Source organism: Aythya marila (genome assembly GCF_965140915.1).
Source record: "Aythya marila genome assembly, chromosome: W".
In the NCBI taxonomy this organism is placed as follows: Eukaryota; Metazoa; Chordata; class Aves; order Anseriformes; family Anatidae; genus Aythya; species Aythya marila.
In genome coordinates, this window is record NC_139081.1 from 6,125,528 (window position 1) to 6,147,493 (window position 21,966).

The following is a 21,966-nucleotide window of genomic DNA, read 5'->3' on the forward strand; positions in this document are numbered from 1 at the left end:
GGTGGGTTGAGGTTGTACTGCCTCTGGCTGGGATGGAGTTAACTTTCCCTGCAGTGGCCCATATAGTGCTGTGCTCTGCCGTTGTAGCTAGAACAGCATTGGTATCACACCGGTGTTTTGTCCTGATGCTGTGCCAGTATTCTTCGGCTAGATGCAGAACACTTTTTTAAAAATGGGGGTTATGTTTCCCCTCTCCAGTCAGTGGGAATTTCACTGTCTGCCATGACTTCTCAAATATGATGGATAGTGGCTTAGCAAATTCAACTGCCAGTTCCCTCAGGACCCTTGGATGTATCTCATCAGGTCAATACCTATTTCTTCCAATTCTCTTACCACCCCGTCAATCCCCCTAAGTGCTGCTGATGACAATGCATGTCGCCGAACATCAGTGATTTGAGAGGGGGGTAAGGGTACAAATGTTTGTAACTGACTCAGTTTCACTGTGCCTGAATCCCTTTGATATGTTGCAAAACTTTACACAGTTCCATCTTGGAGTTTCCACATTCTCCTATGCAGTACGTCAAATCCTAAAATATTAGTATATGCAGCACCAACTAATACTTCTATCCTGGTTAATTTTTGTTCCTCTGGCAACCAGAGTGAAGTTTCTGCAGTGGGGCATTGTTTTTCCACACCATTGATTCCCATGAATTTAACCCTGAGTTGACCAGGTGTTATGCTCGGGGTCTGTGCTGTCTCATGTGTAATTACTGACATTTGGGTCCTGGTATCAATAAGAAAATTTACCAATATTTTTTTGGGTTCAACAGGAATGGCAATGATAGGGTCAGAGTGTTCATCAGAGAGCCATTGAATTGCTAATACCTGTTGAGCAGTGTGGCTCACTGCCCTCCCCGGGGATAGGATTTTTTTTGCTGAGATTCTGCCTTGCCAATTGGGCTTGGTGCAGAAGGTGCACTTATGGGTTGAGAGTTTTCCAGCTAGGCAATTCTCCCCAGCTGGAATATTTTTCTTACCCAGAGATTGGACTAATGTAGGGAGATCCTCTGTAGAGACACCATGCAAGATTGGTTGGGGTACACCCAAATCTAGGGCCTTACACCACAACTCGCCCCGTTCCCTATTAGGTTTGAACCTCTCTTTGAAATTGGGGTATCTGGGTTTTTGAGTGTGGATCTGGTGATCTTGCTGGGAGTGTTTTGGGGGCTTAGTACTGGATGAACTGATCCAGCCCATTCGACATCCATACTTACCTATGCCTCATACAAATTCACTCCAGGTGGGAATGAGGGAGTGTGGATTTCATCTACGACTATAATCACCATCCCTACGAGCAGCTTGTATGTGATCCTTTGTATTTGCTACAGACATCTTGAGACAATCATGGAGGCCACGGATAAGAGAGGTTAATCGAGCTGGGTCGATAGGGGGCTAACATGGGGAATTTCCTAAATTTCTCTTTTTCATATATCGCCTGTATGCAGGCTGCTTTCTGTACTGCGGCAGCCAAGATGGAATAGCCTGTGGCTCTAATTTCCAGTGATTCCCCTCTCTCCTGGGGTTCTATACCACCTGCCCAGTATGCAGCTCGTGCAGTTATAGAGTAGTTATGATCTCCTGGCGTGGTAGTTTAAAATGTTCCTGGTCCCCGAAAGCTTCCTGCTTCTTCCTCACTCAACATAATTTGGTCTCCACCTTCAAGAGAATCTCACCACACATACTCGACTTCCGATTCTCCTGACCGTCTTGAGAATTTTTCCTGTATTTTTATAAACTCTGCTGGTGACTATGGGATTGTTCACACAGGAGTGCGGATTTCATCATTGTCATCAACAGTGGTCTCAGTTTTAACCAAAAGTCTCAAGGAAATCAATTAAGGTTTGGCAGTCTCTTTGACCTCATCATCACTGTCAAGCCAAATATCACCATCCCAGCTTTCAGGGTCTGCACTACGCATTAATCTACGAACCTGCTTAACTGGAGCAGAAGGCTGTATTTTATCTAACAGATGATTAACCCTTTCCAGCAATTGTTTAAGATGATTATTCTCATTCAAAAGTTTATCAACTCTGATTCCTAGTGTTTTTCCTGTCTTTCTTTCAAAGAACAAAAATGACTTTAACACCTCATTTTCCAGTTTTAAAGCTGTATATCCACATCAGAGATTAGTTTGGGAGCAGGAATTTCCTTAGCTTCTTGCTGAGTGCAAGACAAACAGGCTCCTAATACTGCACAGATTACATCTTTACCCATTTTCACTCCAATCTTTTGCACAGCCTGATACTGCTTAATGTGTTCTGCCACTTTCTCTCAATTTTTCCAAAATTTTTGAGCCCACTCCTTCCCAGCCTGGGAAGGGGCACATTTGTATTTTTGCAGCAGTTTATCCATGGCTATCCTGCCGACTATGTCATTTTTTTTCTGATTCATTAAAGGTTAAAGTAATTGAGTGTGATGCCCAATTAGCTAAGTCCGGTTGGATTCAGGGTACTGAATTATCATGATTACAGATTCACAAATAACGTAGCACATTATTTGTGAATGTATTAATGTAGCACATTTGTGAATCCCTCGCTCCATGAACTACCGTGGTCACACTTAAAGATTTCAGTTGTGTTCAATGAGAATTATCACGGCTAGGTTTAATGCAATCTCGTGCAATTTATTAAAGCAACAGGTATACAGGTTCTTTGGATTTCCAGTGATAAATTCACTGTTTGCGAAGCATACTCAAATACCAAAAGTATGAGTAACACAGCCTGGCTATAAACACTTTAAAAGGTATAAAGCAACTCTATAGAGATTTCTAGGTTTCCCAGGGAGGCACTTGGTATAACCAAGTGTTCATATCTTACCCATGACGCAGTGAAAACTCAATAACCAAAGTTATTAAGCAGGTATTCTTTATTATGGCACCGTGTGTGTGTGGGGATTGCTCTGCTGAACACACACACACACCAAGGGTTACTAGTAGTGTAATTAGGGTTACTAATAGTGTTACTATTAGTGGGACAAATACATATTCATTTCATTTCCCATAAGTCTCTTGCATATTCATCAGGTCTCCGAAGAATCAATAACATAGGTTCCCGCCCCTATTCACATGCATACTGGAGTCCTGGGTGGTCATCCGGTGTACTATGGTGGTCTTCTGATGAAGGCTAGAAGTCTTCCTTGCTGCTAAACTTCTGACCTTTCCTTTTTTTGACAGATTTCAACAGTCAAGCCAGTTCTTTCTGGTGCCCTTATCTATGCATAGAGTCTTTTACTCCCTTATCTTTGGGGTCGTTAACATACAATTGTGCTAGCTAAGACCTATGGAATCAACATCCTTTATCTTGTTCCCTGTCTAACCCAAAGGGGTGTGTGTGTGTGGGGAGAGACTCAGCCCATCAACTGATCACAGAAATCAGAAGGTATCCTTCGCAATGGTATCTTCTCTAACATCCCCTCTCTCTTAAGCCAGTTTATATTATTTTCTATCTTTTAGGTGGAGCTTGAGTAACTCTAGTCATGCATATTTTGGTTATGATTGGTGCAAAATTTTCTTGCTTTGCTTTAAATGTATAGACTAGAAACATTTTTAAACGCATCTTCAGTGAGGTGTGGTTACACCTTGGAGGCAGGTAGCCTTTGGGATGAAAGTGTGTTTTGGTATTATAATATTATAATGAGCAAAGGACAGCATTTTATCAAAAACATGACAGGCCCTTGGTACGGGGTAGCAAATGTGCAGCTTATCTGTCTCAGTGTGCACAGGAACAATCAAGTTCCTGTCTTATCACAGAGCCTGGACACAGTGTTGTGGTGGTTTTACTCGGGTGGGTGGCCAAGCTCCACCACAATGTGTCTCTCATTCCCCTTCCTCAAAGAGGAGCAGGGAGAAAATATGATGAAAAGGGCTCAAGGGTTGAGATAAGGATGAGGAGATCGCACAGTAATTATCATGACGGGCAAAACAGACTCAGTATAGGGAGATAGTAAGATTTATTGCTTATTACTAACAAGCTAGAGAAGTGAGAAACAAAGGAAAGAAAACAAAAGCACCTTTCCCCCCATCCACCCTCTTCCACCTCCTCCCCCTGAGTGGTGCAGGGGAACGGAAGAATGGGGGTTGTGGTCAGTCTATAGCATTTCTTTTCTGCTGCTCCTTCTTGGTCACTCTCGTTCCCTGTGCTGTGGGGTGCCTCTCACGAGATGCAGTCCTTGATGAACTGATTTGGTGTGGGCTTCCCACAGGCAGCAGCTCTTCCAGAACTGCTCCAGATATGGGTCCGTACCAAGGAGTCCATTCCTCAGGAGCAAACTGCTCCAACCTGGATCCCCCACAGGCAGCAGCTCCTGCCAGGTCACCTGCTCCTCCGTGGTCTCCTCTCCACAGGCTACAGGTCCGGCCCGGAATCTGCTCCGGCAGGGGTCTTCCACAGGCTGCAGCCTTCGTCGGTGCAGGTCCACCTGCTCCACCGTGGTCTCCTCCATGGGCTGCAGCATGGAACCCTGCTCCACCGTGGTACTCCATGGGCTGCAGGGGGACAGCCTGCTTCACCATGGTCCTTACCATAAGCCGCAGGGGACTTCTGCTCTGGCGCCTGGAGCACCTCTCCCCCTCCTTCTTCACTGACCTTGATGCCTGCAAAGCTGTTTCTCACTCCTCTCACTCTCCCAGCTGCTGAGTAGCAGCATTTTTTTTCCCGTCTTAAATATGCTCTCACAGAGGTGCAAAACAACATCACTTATTGGTTCGGCTCTGTTCAGCAGTGGGGCCCTTACCAAACATGGGGCAGCTTCTAGATCCTTCTCACAGAAACCACCCCTATGGCCCCCTGCTACCAAAACCTTGCCACATAAACCCACTACAGGTGTCTCCAACATATATGGTTGGAAGCCTAATGAACTTTTATGTAGTGCAGCTACACTCCACCCTGGAAGCTTCTTCAGTGCTGTACCTTTTCTTTAAAATGTGGATATCAGTTTAATTTCCAAGTCACCTCAGGCAGTTATTCCACAGTGCACTGTTATGGTAGCTATTGGCATCTGCTGTTCTTGAACCTTCAGCAACCCCACAACAGAAGGATCCTCTGAGAGACCAGGCAACGTATGCAGGTGTTTAATCTTCTCCATACTTAAGGTAGCTATGCCAAAAGCCCACCATTACCTTTTTGGTTCCTAGAAGTACCCTCTCCTGAGGAAGTCTATGCCAAGCATGTATGGAGCCTCCAGGCCAATCACAATGGGGTGCTTTTGGCACTTATTCACAGTAAGGCTCACTTCAGCCTCCAATGCAGTTAACAGTTGGGATCCCCCTGTCACTCTAGAGATACAGTTGGTTCAACCCCTTGGTAGCCTGATGGCATCAGGGTACACTGCACCAGTCTCCACTAGAGCCTTGTACTCTGTGGCATAATGACGCCAGGGTTTCTTTAAAAAGCAATAACTTCAACAACCTTTATTGAGGACAGGCTCCCTTCTTATACCATTGGCTCTACAAGCGGTACTTTCCCACTAGCTATTCATTGGTTAACAACTTTGCCCAGCAACAGCAAACATTTAGCAACTTCCATATCATAAGAGTTGGAGAACAAGCAGTTTGAGACAGCAAGGCTCTCATGAATCGCCACTTCTTTGTTCCTTCTAACTTGTTTACATTCCTCATGGCTTCATCCTTATGAGTCCGATGTTATCACCAACCATGGGGCTTGTCGACCCCCATGGCAATACTCCCAGAGTACTCTTGTGGGTCCAATGTGCCAGGCCATCGGATCCACACAGTCCAGTAAATCTGGTTGTCCCTTTCCTCTGCCTAGCCAGAAGCAGGGCCCTTCAGCAGTCCCTTCATTAGGGTCAGAAGTAACATCAGCCTTTCTACTCCCTCTGGGGGACTGCCCAACAGAAACTGGAGCAGTAATTTTTTTGGTAGAACACCTTTTGGTGGCTGTATTTCCTTTCAACTTGGGTAGCTATGCCTCTAGGGTCAAGGTATGTGTCGTGGTTTAACCTGGCCGGCAGCTAAACACCACGCAGCCGTTCGCTCACCCTCCCCCCTCCCTCTCTGGGACGGGGGAGAGAAATGGAAAGTGAAGCCCGTGAGTTGAGATAAAGACAGTTTAATAAGACAGGAAAATAATAATAATAATAATAATAATAATAATAATAATAATAATAATAATAATAATAATAATACAATGATGATAATAGTACTACTACTAATAATATGTACAAACAAGTGATGCACAATGCAATTGCTCACCACCCGCTGACCGATGCCCAGCCTAACCCCGAGCAGTCCGGCCCCCTCCCCCGACTAGCCACCCCTATATATTGTTTAGCATGACGTCAGATGGTATGGAATACCCCTTTGGCTAGTTTGGGTCACCTGTCCTGGGTCTGTCCCCTCCCAGCTCTTACTGCGCCCCCAGCCTGCCCGTTGGCAGGACAGAGCAAGAAGCTGAGATGTCCTTGGCTTGGTGTAAGCACTGCTCTGCAGCAATTAAAACATCGGGGTGTTATCAGCACTCTTCTCATCCTAAGCCAAAACATAGCATTCTACCAGCTACTAGGAAGAAAATTAACTATTTTCTAACTGAAACCAGGACATAGCCCCACAGAGAGGGATCTGGGGGTTGTGATTGATAGCAAGCTGAATATGAGCCAGCAGTGTGCCCTGGCAGCCAGGAGGGCCAACCGTATCATGGGTTGCATCAAGCACAGCATTGCTATTTTGTCAAGGGAAATAATTGTCTTGCTCTACTCTGCACTGCTGTGGCCTCACCTCGAGTACTGTGTGCAGTTCTGGGTACCACAGTACAAAAAGGATGTGAAACTATTGGAGAGTGTTGAGAGGAGGGCTACAAAGATGGTGAAGGGCCTAGAGAGGAAAGCATATGAGGAGCGGCTGAGGTCACTTGGCCTGTTCAGCCTGGAAAAGAGGAGGCTGAGGGGAGACCTCATCATGTTTTACAGCTTCCTCACAAGGAGGAGCAGAGGGGAAGGCGCCAATCTCTTCCCTTTAATGACCAGTGATAGTGTCAAGCTGCAACAGGGGAGGTTCAGACTGGATATCAGGAAGAGGTTCTTCACCAAGAGGGGTTTCACACACTAGAACAGGCTCCCCAGGGACGTAGTCACAGCACCAAGCCTGTCGGTGTTTAAGAAGCGTTTGGACCATTCTCTAATTCATATGGTCTGAATTGTGAGTTTTGGGTAGACCTGTGTGGTGCCAGGAGTTGGACTCGGTGATCCTTGTGGGTCCCTTCCATCTAGGGGTATTCTATGATTCTATGATTCTGTTGTAGGTTCATTGGCACAGGTAGAACAGAGAGGCTGTAGTCTCCCTTCTTGGAAATCTTCAAAACCTGCCTGGACATGTGTTGCGAAGCATGGCCGAAAGCACGACAGACACCAGTTGAGTCAGATCATGCTGCTCCCTTTTATTGCCCGAATAGCCTAACTTTTATAGTGAACTTTACAGGGGTGGACAGTGTTTCACACAAGATTATTGGTCAAGAGCACTCAGACAAACAACTAGCAGTCAGGAAAACAACCCCCTTTGTGATCAGCGGTCACGTAGACCTAGTCCTTGAGGCCAGCTGCTGGTAACAATATTTTCTGAGTTCCTTAATTGGGCGATGTGGGAGTCATTGCCGTGGGAGCTTCTCACAGTTACTCTGGCAGCTTGGTTTGCTCAGCTACAGCAGGCCCTGAGATTTCTAAGGCCTACCCCTGGTTGCTTAAAGCAAGCTCAAATTGAACAATTGTTCCACGGGCACATGTCCTGTATGCCAATTCCCAACAGACATGGACCCAGACAACTTTGTGTAGGTGTCCTTGCTTGAGCATGGTGGTTGGACCAGATTATCTCCGGAGGTCCCTTCCAACCTGAACGAGTCTGTGATTCTGTGTGATTCCATGATTTTTTTTAATATTTTTTTTGGGGGGGGTTGTTTAGTAGTAGTGTTTTTTTTCTGACTCCTCTTTGAGAGTTCTGTTGAAAGATTCTATAACTTGGATGCTGCAATTCTTTATTGCCAACGGTAGTAGATGTGGAAGACTAAAAGGAAGAAAGGAAGAGTATAACTGGGAGAGAATTGTGACAGGATTAAAATAAGATTTAGAAACTCGCTGACCTAAAATAGATGGACACTATAACTGTTGGCTACAACCACAACTACTGTTGGCCTTTGTAGAGAGAAAATTCATGCGTCCAAAGCCCAACTAGAGTTGAAGTTGGCCAGGTCTGTGGGAGACAATAAAAAGGGCATTTTAAAATATGTGAACAGAAAAAGGAGGACCAGAGAAAACATAGGTCTGTTTCTTGATGGGGATGGTCATCTCACAAACAAGGACATAGGTAAAGCAGAGACATTTAATGTCTTCTTTGCCTCTGTCTTCAACACCGATAATGGGCTTCGGGACTCTAGGTGCCCTGAATTGGAGGACCATGATGGTGGGAATGACAAACTCCCAAACGACCCTGAACGTGTGCGAGATTTGCTGCTCCACCTGGATCCATACAAGTCCATGGGTCCGGATGGGATCCATCCCAGGGTGCTCAAAGAGCTGGCTAATGTCATCGGGTGACCTCTCAATTATTTTTCAATGGTCTTGGGAATCTGGAGAGGTCCCAGTAGGCTGGAAGCTGGCAAATGTTGTGCCAATTTTCAAGAAGGGCAAGAAAGAAGACCCTGGCATCTACAGGCCTGTCAGTCTCATGTCAGTGCCTTGTAAAATTATGGAGAAGATTATCCTGGGAGTTATTGAAGTGCACCTGGGGGACAATGCGGTCATTGGTCCCAGCCAACATGGGTTCACGAGGGGTAGGTCCTGCCTAACAAAATTAATTTCCTTTTATGATAAGATCACCCATTTAGTCAATCAAGGGAAACCAGCTGATGTGATTTTTTTGAATTTCAATAAAGCTTTTGACACAGTTTCCCATAGGATCCTACTGGACAAAATGTCCAGCATATAGCTAGATTAAAACATCATATGATGGGTGAATAATTGGCTGATGGGTAGGGTTCAAAGGGTTATGGTAAATGGGGTTACATCAGGCTGGTGGCCAGTCACCAGTGGGGTCCCCCAGGGCTCCATTTTAGGGCCAGTTTTCTTCAATGTTTTATTAAATGATTTGGATGTAGGACTAGGAGGTGTTTTGAACAAATTTTCTGATGACACTAAACTTGGAGGTGTTGTTAACTCTGGTGAGGGTGGAAAGGCCTTAACGAGAGATCTGGACAGACTTGAGAGCTGGGCAATCTCCAACCGCATGAAGTTTAACAAAGGCAAGTGCCGTGTCCTGCACCTGGGAAGGGGCAACCCTGGCTATGCGTACAGACTGGGGGATGAGACTGAGGGATGAGACACTGGAGAGCAGCCCCACTGAGAGGGATATGGGGGTTGTGAATGATAGCAAGCTGAATATGAGCCAGCAGTGTGCCCTGGCAGCCAGGAGGGCCAACCATATCCTGGGGTGCATCAAGCACAGCATCGCTAGTCAGTAGAAGGAAGTGATTGTCCTGCTCTACTCTGTGCTGCTGTGGCCTCACCTCGAGTACTGTGTGCAGTTCTGGGTACCACAGTACAAAAAGGACGTGAAACTATTGGAGAGTGTTGAGAGGAGGGCTACAAAGATGGTGAAGGGCCTAGAGGGGAAGACATATGAGGAGCGGCTGAGGTCACTTGGCCTGTTCAGCCTGGAAAAGAGGAGGCTGAGGGGAGACCTCATCACGTTTTACAGCTTCCTCACAAGCGGGAGCAGAGGGGTAGACGCCGATCTCTTCCCTTTGTAATAAATGACTGAGTCCCAAATAGGATTGCAATTAAAGTTTACAATTTATTAAACAAATAGAGGCAAGCAAACAGCGCTGGGTGCGCCGGGAGTCTCTGCTCCACCAAGACGCACACCAGTTACCTCAGGCGGATGGTTTTTATGCTCCTAGGCTGATACATATTCATTAGTACTTGTAGAAAAGGCAGGGTTATTACAATTAGTTCCTGCAATCCGAACCCTTCCACTGGCGCATGCGTATCAGTCTCTGGTGGTCCCTCTGGGGGTCTCTTGTGTTGAAGGCTCCTAGTCTTCCTCCCAGGCTTTTTTTCTTGTCCTTTTCCTTTGTCCATCTTGGCCGGATGTCAGAGACTTGCGTAGCGTCCCACGCAAGCTTTGTCTTTTAGTCGTCCTTCAGCTTTCCCCTTCTCCTTAATCTCTTGGCCAGATATCAGAAACTTGAGCTCTCTTCTTATCTGGTAGTCTCTGGGCCAGATGCCAGAGACTTGCAATAGTCAGCAGTTTTGTTGAAAACCCCTTTGTTCTCTTATCCCCTAGACCCAGGCCTCAATGTTAACCCTTCAAATCCCCTACTGACACGAATTGCTGGACCATTCCTTTGTAAGATACAAGAACTATATACATTAACCACTCTGTTTTTCTTAGACTTGTGGTTATACAAGGGTATGTAAGACAGAAGGTCACATTTCATCATGTGGCCCTAGCATTGTTCCATATTGACATGAATCAGATGAACACATTTCACACCTTTAATGACCAGCGAAAAGATCCGAGGGAATAGTGTCAAGCTGCAACAGGGGAGGTTCAGACTGGATATCAGGAAGAGGTTCTTCACCAAGAGGGTTTTCGCACACTAGAACAGGCTCCCCAGGGACGTAGTCACAGCACCAAGCCTGTTGGTGTTTAAGAAGCATTTGGACTGTGCACTTAGTCATATGGTCTGAATTTTTGGGTAGACCTGTGTGGTGCCAGGAGTTGGACTCGGTGATCCTTGTGGGTCCCTTCCATCTAGGGGTATTCTATGATTCTATGATTGAACCTTGAGGAGTCTTGCCCTGAAAGGCATCCCACCTCAGGGGGAGATGCTAGGTCACAACCTGCTGTGGTCCTGGAGAGGTCTGAGGGGTGTTTTGCTTAGGACCAGTATTTATAGGACTGCGAGATGATTGGCTTTAGTCAGTATTTTTCCATCCTGGCCCCAATTCAGGTTGTTTAATTCTTGTGTTGCCCACCAGCCATACAATTCCAGGTATATTCCAGATTGTACAGTTCTGGTATCCAGTTAGCAGGAATTCCAGGTGCAGTTAGGGAGTGCCTCATCACCCCAACTCACTGCACTTGTAATAATGACAAGAACATAACATTAGTTTATCTTGAGATCGCAGAGTAGTCCAGCGAGGGGGGGGGGGGGGGCAGGACTGCACCACCACATTCTGAGGAGTTAAAATTATGTCATAGTAGAAGGAATGGAAATAATTTTAAAAGACTTTGCAAAAGCAGGAATAACGCGTAGCCAGTTACTGAAGTCAATTTTAGTAGCATCAGATATTTTGATTGTGGGATCAAGACACACTTTTGTATGGGCTCTTAAGATTGCCTTCAGAAAAGGTGCTCAGCTCTGCAGCTGGCAAAAACACTGTGGGTGCTGTTATCGGTGTTATTGAAAAGTATTTGTTCTCTGGTTTCCACTCCTGTTTGGTGATATAGGAAAGGCATTCTTATTCTCATATGACCTGTGTAAGAAGTGATAACAGGCCTTTTATAAGATTATATTTGGCTTCATGTAGATGAAGCTGAACAAGTATATCTGCAGTGTAAGAAACTTCTGACACCATGGTAAAGTTTCACAGCAAGTCTACTTTCTGAAAATCTAGAAAGAGGTGATGATGTTGCTTCCTAGGAGCCATCACAGACTAGATCACTGTAATGGGCTTATGTGGCAAGGTTTTGGTAGCAGGGGACAACCTGGGGATCTGGCCCAGCCAGTATGGGTTCATGAAAGGCATGTCCTGCCTGACCAACCTCATCTCCTTCTATGACCAGGTGACCCACCTGGTGGATGAGGGAAAGGCTGTTGATGTAGTCTACCTAGACTTCAGCAAAGCCTTTGACATGGTCTCCCACAGTATTCTCCTGGAGAAGCTGGCAGCCCATGGATGGGTTAGAAACTGGCTGTATGGCCAGGCCCAGAGAGTGGTGGTGAATGGAGTGAAATCCAGCTGGCAACCAGTCACGAGTGGTATTCCCCCAGGGTCAGTGTTGGGGCCCACCCTCTTTAATATCTTTATTGATTATTTGGATGAGGGAATTGAGTGCACCCTCAGGAAGTTTGCAGATGACACCGAGTTGGGGGGAAGTGTCGGTCTGCTGGAGGGTAGGAAGGCCCTGTAGAAGGACCTGGACAGGTTGGATTGCTGGGCAGAGGCCAATGGGATGAGATTCAACATGGGTAAGTGCTGGGTCCTGCTCTTCAGTCACAACAACCCCATGCAATGCTACAGGCTTGGCACAGAGTGTTTGGAAAGCCGTGCAGAGGAAAAGGATCTGGGAGTGCTGGTTGATGCTCAGCTGAACATGAACCGACAATGTGCCCAGGTGGCCAAGAAGGCCAACGGCATCCTGGCTTGTATCAGGAATAGTGTAGCCAGCAGGACCAGGGAAGTGATCATCCCCCTGTACTCAGCTCTGGTGAGGCCGCCCCTTGAGTACTGTGTTCACTTTTGGGCCCCTCACTTCAAGAAAGCCATCGAGGCCCTGGAGCATGTCCAGAGAAGGTCTACAAAACTGGTGAAGGGTCTGGAACACAGGTCTTATGAGGAGTGACTGAGGGAGCTGGGTTTGTTTAGTCTGGAGAAGAGGAGGCTCAGGGGAGACCTCATTGCTCTCTGAAAGGAAGGTGTGGGGAGCTGGGGGTTGGTGTCTTCTCCCAGATAACCAGCGATAGGACATGAAGGAATGGCGTTAAGTTGTGCCAGGGGAGGTTTAGGTTGGAAATTATGAGACTTTTCTTCTCAGAAAGAGTGGTCAGGCATTAGAATGGGTTGCCCAGGGAGGTGGTGGATTCAACGTCCCTGGGGGTGTTTAAGGAAAGGTTGGACTTGGTGCTTAGTGACATGGTTTAGTGGGTGACAGTGGTGGTAGGGGGATGATTAAGCCAGATGATCTTGGAGGTCTTTTCAAAACATAACGATTCTATGATTCCATGGTAGTATCTCTATCTCTGCTTGGTTTAATTGAATCTGTTGCCTTGTTTCTTTTGTAGTCGTAGCCAGGCATTCTAAAGGATAAACATTTTTCCTAAATGCACTGTTTAATATTGTCTCGCTATAGTTTATATTAATACTTGCTAATGTACAATATTATAATCAGAATTCTGTTTGGAACTTTGGTGAGTTCCTTCACCTCCACCACAGGAAGATACTGCTGGTTGATAAAGAATGAGAAACCAATGAATTCTGTGTCTAGCTGGTTGCTGAAGATGATGCATTCACTGTCGTTTGAAGGGCTTTAAATCATATGGAAATGAAAGGAAGTCCCCTTTGGCTTCCTTCCTGGCCAGGTACATAGGCAGAACTTTAAATCTTAATCATTTATGCAGGACTGGATTTCTTGAAGATGTGCTATCAGTGGATTAGAGTTTATGTAAAGCAATCCATTTGACATATTAAATTGGTATAATAGTTGATACAGAGATTTTATTTTTAATTCTGAGAGCATTTCAGTCAAACCTGAGACTGATCAAGCATTTAAGTGAGGACTTCTGTCTTTAGGTCATTCTCCAACTGACCTTTTGTGGTGGTTTTACTCAGGTGGGCAGCCGAGCTCCACCACAACCGCTCTCTCACTCCCCCTCTCCTCAAAGAGGAAGGGGGAGAAAATACAACACAGAGAACTCGAGGTTTGAGATGAGAAAGGTTTAATTAGAGGGAAAGGAAATGGGGAGAAAAAAGAAACAAAAGAAACAATAAGTCCGTGAGGAAGCACAGAGAGAGGGAAAAAAATATTCTTTACTTCCCATCAACGAGCGATGTTCAGCCACGTCCTGGGAAGCAGGGCCTCAAAACACGTAGCGGTTGTTCAGGAGGAACAGCCCCCTCCCCCACGAGAGCCCTTCCTTTTATTGCTGAGTGTGACATCAGGTGTTATGTAATATCCCTTTGGTTGGTTTAGGTCAGCTGCCCTTGCGATGTCCCCTCCCCATCACTTGCCCACCCACAGCCTGCTGGCTCTTGGGGGCTTGGAAGGAGCCCTGATGCTGTGCCAGCACTACACAGCAATAGACACAACACTGGAGTGATATCAGTGCTGTTCCAGATACGAGTGCAGAGCACAGCACTGTGCGGACTGCTGCAGGGAAAAGGTGACTCCAGCTCAGACAGACCCAACACACCTTTACTGATGATATCTTCAAAACTTTAAATAAAATTACAGAATTACTTGATTTGACTTGCAGAGTAAAAATAATATTTGTCACAACTCTTAATTCTTAACCCTTAAGTCCTGTGGTTGAGAAAAAATTATCATCATACATCCAGTCTTTATTATTTTTTTTTTAAATAACAAATCCTTTCTTCCCTCCTTCTCCATTCTCCCAGAAAAGGTCATGGAATCATAGAATCATAGAATATACCAGGGGGAAGGGACCCAAAAGGATCATTGAATCCAACTCCTGGGTTCCCAAAGGACGCCCCCCCAAAAAAAACAAAACAAACAAACAAACAAACAAAAACATCAGACCATGTGTCTGAGAGTGTTGTCCAAATGCTTCTTAAACTCCAGCATGCTTGGTGCCATGACCACTTCCCTGAGGAGCCTGTTGTAATTGCTGACCATCCTCTCGGTGAAGAACTTTTTCCCGATATCCAGCCTGAACCGCCCCTGTCACAGCTTCAAACCGTTCCCTTGGGTGCTATCACTGGTCACCAGAGAGAAGAGATCAGCACCTGCCCCTCTGCTCCCCCTCATGAGGAAGCTGTAGACTGTGATGAGGTCTCCCCTCAGTATTCTCTTCTTCAGGCTGAACAAACCAAGTGACCTCAGCCACTCCTCGTACATCTTCCCCTCTAGACCTTTCACCATCTTTGTAGCCCTCCTTTGGACACTCTCTAACAACTTTATGTCTTTCTTATACTGTGGTGCCCAAAACTGCACACAGTCCTCAAGGTGAGTCTGCACCAGTGCAGAGTAGAGCAGGACAATCACTTCCTTTGATGGGCTAGCAATGCCGTTCTTGATGCACCCCAGGATAGGGTTGGCCCTCCTGGCTGCCAAGGCACACTGCTGGCTTATGTTCAGCTTGCTATCAACCAAAACTCCCAGATCCCTTTCTGCAGGGCTGCTCTCCAGCATCTCGTCCCCCAGTCTGTATGTATAACCAGGGTTGTGCCTTCCCAGGTGCAGAATCTGGCACTTGCTCTTGTTAAACTTCATATTGTTGGCAATTGCCCAGATCTCTAATTTGTCCAAATCTCTCTGCAAGGCTTCACCACCATTGACGGAGTCAACAGCTCCACCCAATTTGGTATCATCTGTGAACTTGCTCAAAAAACCTTCAAGTCCTTCATCCAAGCTGTTTATGAAAGCATTGAAGAGGACTTGTCCCTGGAGCCCTGGGGAACCCCACTAGTGACAGGTCACCAGCCTGATGCAACCCCATTTACAAGTTGTTGGCCCTTAAATTGGTTGAAGAGCCAAACATGAGGCTGCTGCAGTATAACTGAAAAATCTTGGCTGTTCTTTTTCCTTTTCCCCTCTTGTTCCAATAATTTAGAGGAATATGCAGGAGAAAAATAGCTCATTGAAGAGAACTCAATTTTTTACTTAAATTTAAATTCTTACTCTGTTTAGGTCAATTCTAGTAGCTTTTTTCTTATGGTTCACACTATATAGCACTTATCTGTTAACATTTATAAAGCCTTTTTTCATCTCCCTCTGATTATTAATTTAATAGATGAATAGAACAGATGGCATCTGAAGGGAGTATAATATTTTGTAGAAAAATTGAACAATGTATTTCTGTGAGAGTTGGGGGGAAAGGACTTTCTGCATAGCCCCTACCTCATTTTTAGGTCTTATTGTGGTAAAAGCTGGGTTGTCATCAATTTCTTATAGTAACAGTGCTATAGCAAACTTGTCTTGTATAGTCAGAATGTCTGAATGTCCTTGGCTGACCAGTGTCTTCCATGAGTCTCCTATATCCTGTGACTTCAGATCTATTTATTGCTTTTATATTTAGAAACCTTTCTCTTAAAATGTGTAGAATTGACAATACTGATATTCTCATTTTTAATAAATAAATAAATAAAATGAATTCTGAACATTAAAAGCTTTACTACATAAATTGATGTGTGTAGCTGGAAGGAGAGATAAGGAAATAAAGATTAATATTTATCATTATAAGCTTTGCTTTTGCAGCGTTGTTCTGGAAATCTGCCTTCTCCTATGGGCCAAATGAAGGTTGAATGTAACTTATTTTCTGTTGCAGATGAACCAACACGTTCCCTGAGTGGTCTCATCTTGAAGAATAATGTAAAAACACATTTCCACAGCTTTCCAAATGGGGTAACTGACTTCATTAAAAGTGAATGTATGAACAATATTGGTGATTCCTCCCCCTTAATCAGAGCTACTGTAGGTGAGTTTGCTCTTATTGCTATATTCTGCATACTGAAAAAGTTATTGATATAGATTGTAGCTGCACTAGTCGGGATGAAGAATTATTAAACTCTGAAAACTGTTTGCTTCCAATAATTGTTGCAACTTCACCATGTTTTGTTGCTGATATTCATCTTCAGTGGGAATATATGAAAGTCATACTTATGCCCAGGGAGGTCATGGAGTCGCTGTCCCTGGGGGTGTTTAAGGAAAGGTTGGACGTGGTGGGACATGGTTTAGTGGTGATATTGGTGGTAGGGGGGTGGTTGGACGAGATAACCTTGGAGGTCTTTTCCAACTTTAATGATTCTATGATTTTGCTTCCTATTCTCTTCTGTCAGAAAACAGTAAATAAAGTATGGTGAAGAGAACATCAGCTAGATTTTTTTGTTGTTGTTACATGGATTTTTGATTTTCTAACTACTGTCTTATTGTGTGCCTCTTCCACAATATAAGCATATTTGCATTTTTTACTTATTTGCAGGCAACTTCTAACACCTGCTTTGGTTGTATAGCAGAATTTTTATTCTAAATTTTTATTCTAATTATCAAGTCCAACTGACAGACTACTTCAGGGCCACCCCTCCCTCTCCAATTCCCCTCCTCAGAAAGTTATAGAGAGCAATGAGGTCACCCCTCCACATCCTTTTCTCCAAGCGTGACAAACTCAAGTGTCCTCAGCCACCCCTCATAGGACATGCCTTCTAGCCCTTTAACCAGATTTGTTGCCCTCTTTGGATGCTTTCAAGGACCTTAACAGCCTTTTTGTGTTGTGGAGACCAGAACTGCACACAGTATTCAAGGTGAGGTTGCAACAACGCTAAATATAGCAGGAGAATCACCTCTTTTGACTGGCTGGCTATGCTGTGTTTAATGCATCCCAAAATGTGGTTTGCCCTATGTACTGGGTCTGGCTGGGAAGTTAACTTTCCCTGCAGCAGCCTATACAGTGCTGTGTTCTGCACTTGTAGCTAGAAAAGCAGTGTTATCACACCAGTGTTGTGTCTACTGCTGAGCAGTGCTGGCACAGCATCGGGCCTTTCTCTAACCCTCCTAGGGGGTGGGCAAAAAGTGAGAAGAGAAACATCACCAGGGCAGCTGACCTAAACCAACCAAAGGGATATTCCATACCATGTGGTGTCACACTCAGCAATAAAAGGTGGAAACAGGAAGAAGAGGGGAGGGGTGGGCTCTCGTTATGAAAACGTCGGTCCTCCTCCCGAACACCGGCTACGTGCGTTGAGGCCCTGCTTCAAGGACGTGGTCAAGCATCACTCATTTGTGGGAAGTAGAGAGTAATTTCTTTCCTCTGCACTTCCACATAGCCTTTATTTGTTGTTTCTTTTTTTCTTTTTTTCCCTTCCCCCCTCCCTTTTCCCCTTTCCATTTTTTCCCCTTTAGTTAAATTGTTTAATTAATAATCTTTCCTTAATAATAATAATAATTATTATTATTATGTTTCCCTTTAATTAAATTATCCTTATCTCAACCCGTGAGTTGTTCTTTACTTCTTCCTCTCCTCATCTAAGGAGGGGGAGTGAGAGAGCGGTTGTGTTGTTTATCTGCCTAGCACGGTAAAACCACCACATCCCCCAGTCAAGGTCTTCCAACTTGCAAGACCAGGCAACCCAAGTCCTGTCATTAATATTAAAGACAGGCAAAAAAAAAGCATTAAATGCCTCTGCCTTTTCATCATCCCTATTTGTCAAGTGAACAGTTTAATCCAGTAACAGTCCAGTATTTTCCTTAGATCTCTTGCTATTAACATACTTTAAAAAGCCTTTTTTGTTACCTGAGGCATCGCTGGTCAGTGTCAGCTCTAGTTGAGCTTTGGCTTTCGTGTTTTCTTTCTGCAAATGCAAACTGCAGATCTGTAATCTCCCTGTGTGGCTTGACCTTTCTTTGAGAGATTATACACTTTTTTCTGCTCGAGTTCCAAGAAGAATTTCCCAGTTCAGCCAAGCTGGTCTTCTGCCCCGCTTACTTGACTTGCGACACAATGGAATTGCCTGCTCCTGTGCTATTAAAAGGTGGTTCTTGAAAAGCAACCATCTCTCGTGTATCCTTAAGCCCTCAAAAGCACATTCCCAGGGGACCCTGCTAACAAACTCCCAGAGTAGTTTGAAGTTTGTTCTCTTAAAATCTGGGGTAACCCTGACCTTTTTTTCTCATTACACCAAAAATTTTAATCTCAACCATTTTGTGATCACTTTGGCCAAGGCAGCCTCCTACTGTTACATCTCCCATGAGGCCTTCTCTATTTACAAACAAGTCTAAGAGGACACCTTTCCTGGTTGGTTCACTAAGTACTTGTGACAGGAAGTTATTTTCAGCATACTTCAGGAATTTCCCAGACTTGCTTGTTGCAGCAGTATGATATTCCCACTTTATGTCAGGAAAGTTGAAATCTCCCATAAGGACAAATGCTACTGATCCAGAGATTTCTCCTAATTGCCTATAAAATCAGTACAATCATGCTGGCTTGGTTATCAATAATAGACACCCACAACAACATCTGCTTTATTGTCCATCCCCGTAATCTTTACCCAGAGGCTCTTAACCACATCGTCCTTAAGTGAAAGGGCTGTACAAACCTCTCCCTTACATACGCTGTAACACCTCCATCTCACCTGCCCTGCCTCTCTCCTGAACAGCCTATAGTCCTCTATCCCAGCATTCCAGTCATGGGACTCATTCCACCAAGTCTCACTAATACCAGTGGTATTGTAGCTTTGGGAATGGACCAAAGTTTCCCATTCCTCCTGTTTGTTTCTTATGCATTGGTGTACAGGCATTTCAAATGAGCTCCCAAACCCTCAGTGCTCCCAGTGTAAATGTTCCCATTAACTGTGCCATCCCTTGGTTTACCTTCAGCATTCCTGGTGGTATCCCTTTCCCCCATCATTCCTAGTAGAGTTGCTTGTCTGTCTGCTCTTGGAGAATATGATTTCCCCTAATTGTAGTAATTATCCTTGTCCACTACAGAAAATAGAAAACAGTAAAATAAACATAAATTATATATTTGAGTACAAAACGAAAGACAGGAGCAGGTGGCAGTTCAGAAAGAAATTCAGCTTGTATCAGCTGACTCCTGTCAGCTCAGCAAGCATATAAAACAATCTACCAGTTACTGTTCCTGTAGAATCCTTTGTGTTTTTTTCTATAGCCTTCCTTCTCCAGACATCTGTGTTATTTACTTTGAACTAGAGAAAAATGCCTGTCTCTCAGCTTTTTCCTGCTGTCTCATCACTTATGTAACTGCTTTACTGTGAATTGTATTAATGCTCAATTTCCTTAATGATAGTATATGCAAGTTTTGAGTGGCAAGTACTTTTGTACTTTCAGGTTGTAGAAGTCATGCTTGCTTGTCCCTTCATAGGAGTTGTAAGTGGAGTATGATGAAGCTCACTAAAGGATATACATGTATTCTAGCTCCATTTGGATTGCTGTTTTAGGGTTATTTGGTGGTTGTGTGTTATGTTTTTGTTTGTTTGTTTGTTTCTGTTTTTGTTTTTGTTTTTGTTTTTGTTTTGGGAGGGGGGTTGTTTATTTTCAAGCGGTTCTTTGATTTCTCCTAAGAAATGTCTGTGGATTAGTAGTTCAATTACTGTGGAGTTTGAAGTGATCTTGTCAGGGTTTATTCAAGCACGTGTGAACTCTGAAGATGCACGCATACCAACTGAGTAACTATATTCTTACATGAGAGTTGCTATTTAAGCACATACTTTGCACCCTCCCTGTGTGAACTAATTAAATGTTGGATCCTTGTAGGCTTCTGTCTTAATAGTGAGGTTGGTTCAGTACTCACTGGTCTCTTGATACTAGCTAGGTGTAAATGTATTACTAACTTCCTAGGCTGCCTATTAGCATACGAGTTGGCATGTGCTAGTTAAAGCTGCTTTGAGATGAGTACAGGTTTTGCTGTTCAAGAACTATCAATTTAAAGGATCAACCACAAATAAGGTCTCTGGAATTCTGAGAGGAGGATGAGCAAATATAGCAACATCAAAAGAGCATCAGAGAAGAAGCAACGCAGCCTTCACTCTCCTTTGTGGTCTCTAGCATGTGGTACTAACCAGACAAAAGCTATTACCTTTTGACTAAGATGGAGGCAAGCTGATTAATCCTGCTGTCAGAAGTCATCTCACTGGGGAGAAAGAACATGTCAATAGCGTCAATTTTAGAACTTTTGAATCGGATATTCACCAATAACGCATTAACCGTTAGGGGTCTGGTTGGATTCAGAACACTGAACTATGTCGCGCTTAATGAGAGCTATAACAATGCAATCAAGTGTGATTTATTACAGCAACAGGTACACAGGTTCTTTGGATTGCCGGCGATAGTGACTGTCTGCAAAAGCAAGACATGCATGTGTTATAAATGGCTCAGGATTCAAATTAGGATTAAATAAAAAATAGGATTTATTAAAAGAATATAAAGGAATAGAGGTAAGCAAACAGCGCTGGGTGCACCGGGAGTCTCCACTCCACCAGGACGCACACCAGTTACATCAAGCAGCTGATTTTTATGCTCCTAGACTAATACATATTCATTACTACTTCTAAAAAAAATAGATTATTATAATTAGCTTCCGGGGTCCAGTCCCTCCTACTGGAGCATGCGCAGTCTCCTCTGGGGTCTCTTCTGGGGGTCTCTAGGGGTCTTTCATGCTGAAGGCTCGTAGTCTTCCTCTCCCCTTTGTACTCACTTGGCATCATACCAAGTTTATAGAACATTTTCTGCAGGTCTTGTCTCCCAGCCGTCCTTCAGCTTCTTTTTCCTTCCTCTTAATCTCTCAGCCCCCTGGCCAGATACCAAAGGTCTGCATAGTATCCCATAACAGTCACTAGTTGTTATCAGTTGTTCTGAAACTCTCAGACATCAAACACAAATAGCTTTTTTATTGACACTTCACGAGTAATTAAAACATTCTTCCCCAGCCATTCACAGGGACAGTCACATCTATAGCAGTGTTAAGTTAATCTCGAAGAAGACAGGAAAAAAGGCTGTAACTGTTAGAAATAGAAGTCCGGAATAACAAAAGCAAACAGGTTCATAAATTTAAGGAGTATTTTCTGAAGACGTGATAAATTGACCAGAATGAGGGGGAGACTGGGACACACTGCATCTGTGGTTCAAGAATTAAATTGCCAGTGCAGGGCCCAGAGGCAGACAGGATTCAAACAGAATTGTTCTTTATGGACACGAATTGTTAAAACATTCCTCACACATGAAATACGCAGGTGTTACAGGTGTTACAGGTGCGCAGCCTAGAAATTAATGCATTAAAACAATCAAAGACTCTAGAAAGATTTATAACCAAGTGTTCAAATCTCACCCAAAGGTGTCCCAATGGGGGGGGGGGGGGGAAGAGAGGCTCAGCCCGTCGACTGGTCCCAGGATTCAGGAGGTCCTAAGGATGTTGTATTCCCTCGGGATGGTATCTCCCCTGACAGTGGTATCTTCCCTGACATCCCCTCTCTCTTAGGCCAATTTATATTATTTTCTATATCTTAGGTGGAGCTTGAGTGACTCTAGTCAAGCATATCTTAGTTATGATT

The 21,966-nt window shown here is 44.4% G+C and overlaps 1 protein-coding gene across 1 annotated transcript in view; it reads left to right on the forward strand.

Moving 5' to 3' along the window:
- Nucleotides 1-21,966, forward strand: part of LOC309889471 (transportin-1-like) — a gene marked incomplete at its 5' end in the record, with an annotated part of 95,607 nt that overhangs the window by 53,175 nt on the left and 20,466 nt on the right. Inside the window, one exon of the mRNA XM_082782326.1 lies at nt 16,233-16,382. Coding sequence (XP_082638452.1) covers nt 16,233-16,382 — 150 coding nt within the window. The remainder of the gene's footprint in view (nt 1-16,232; nt 16,383-21,966) is intronic.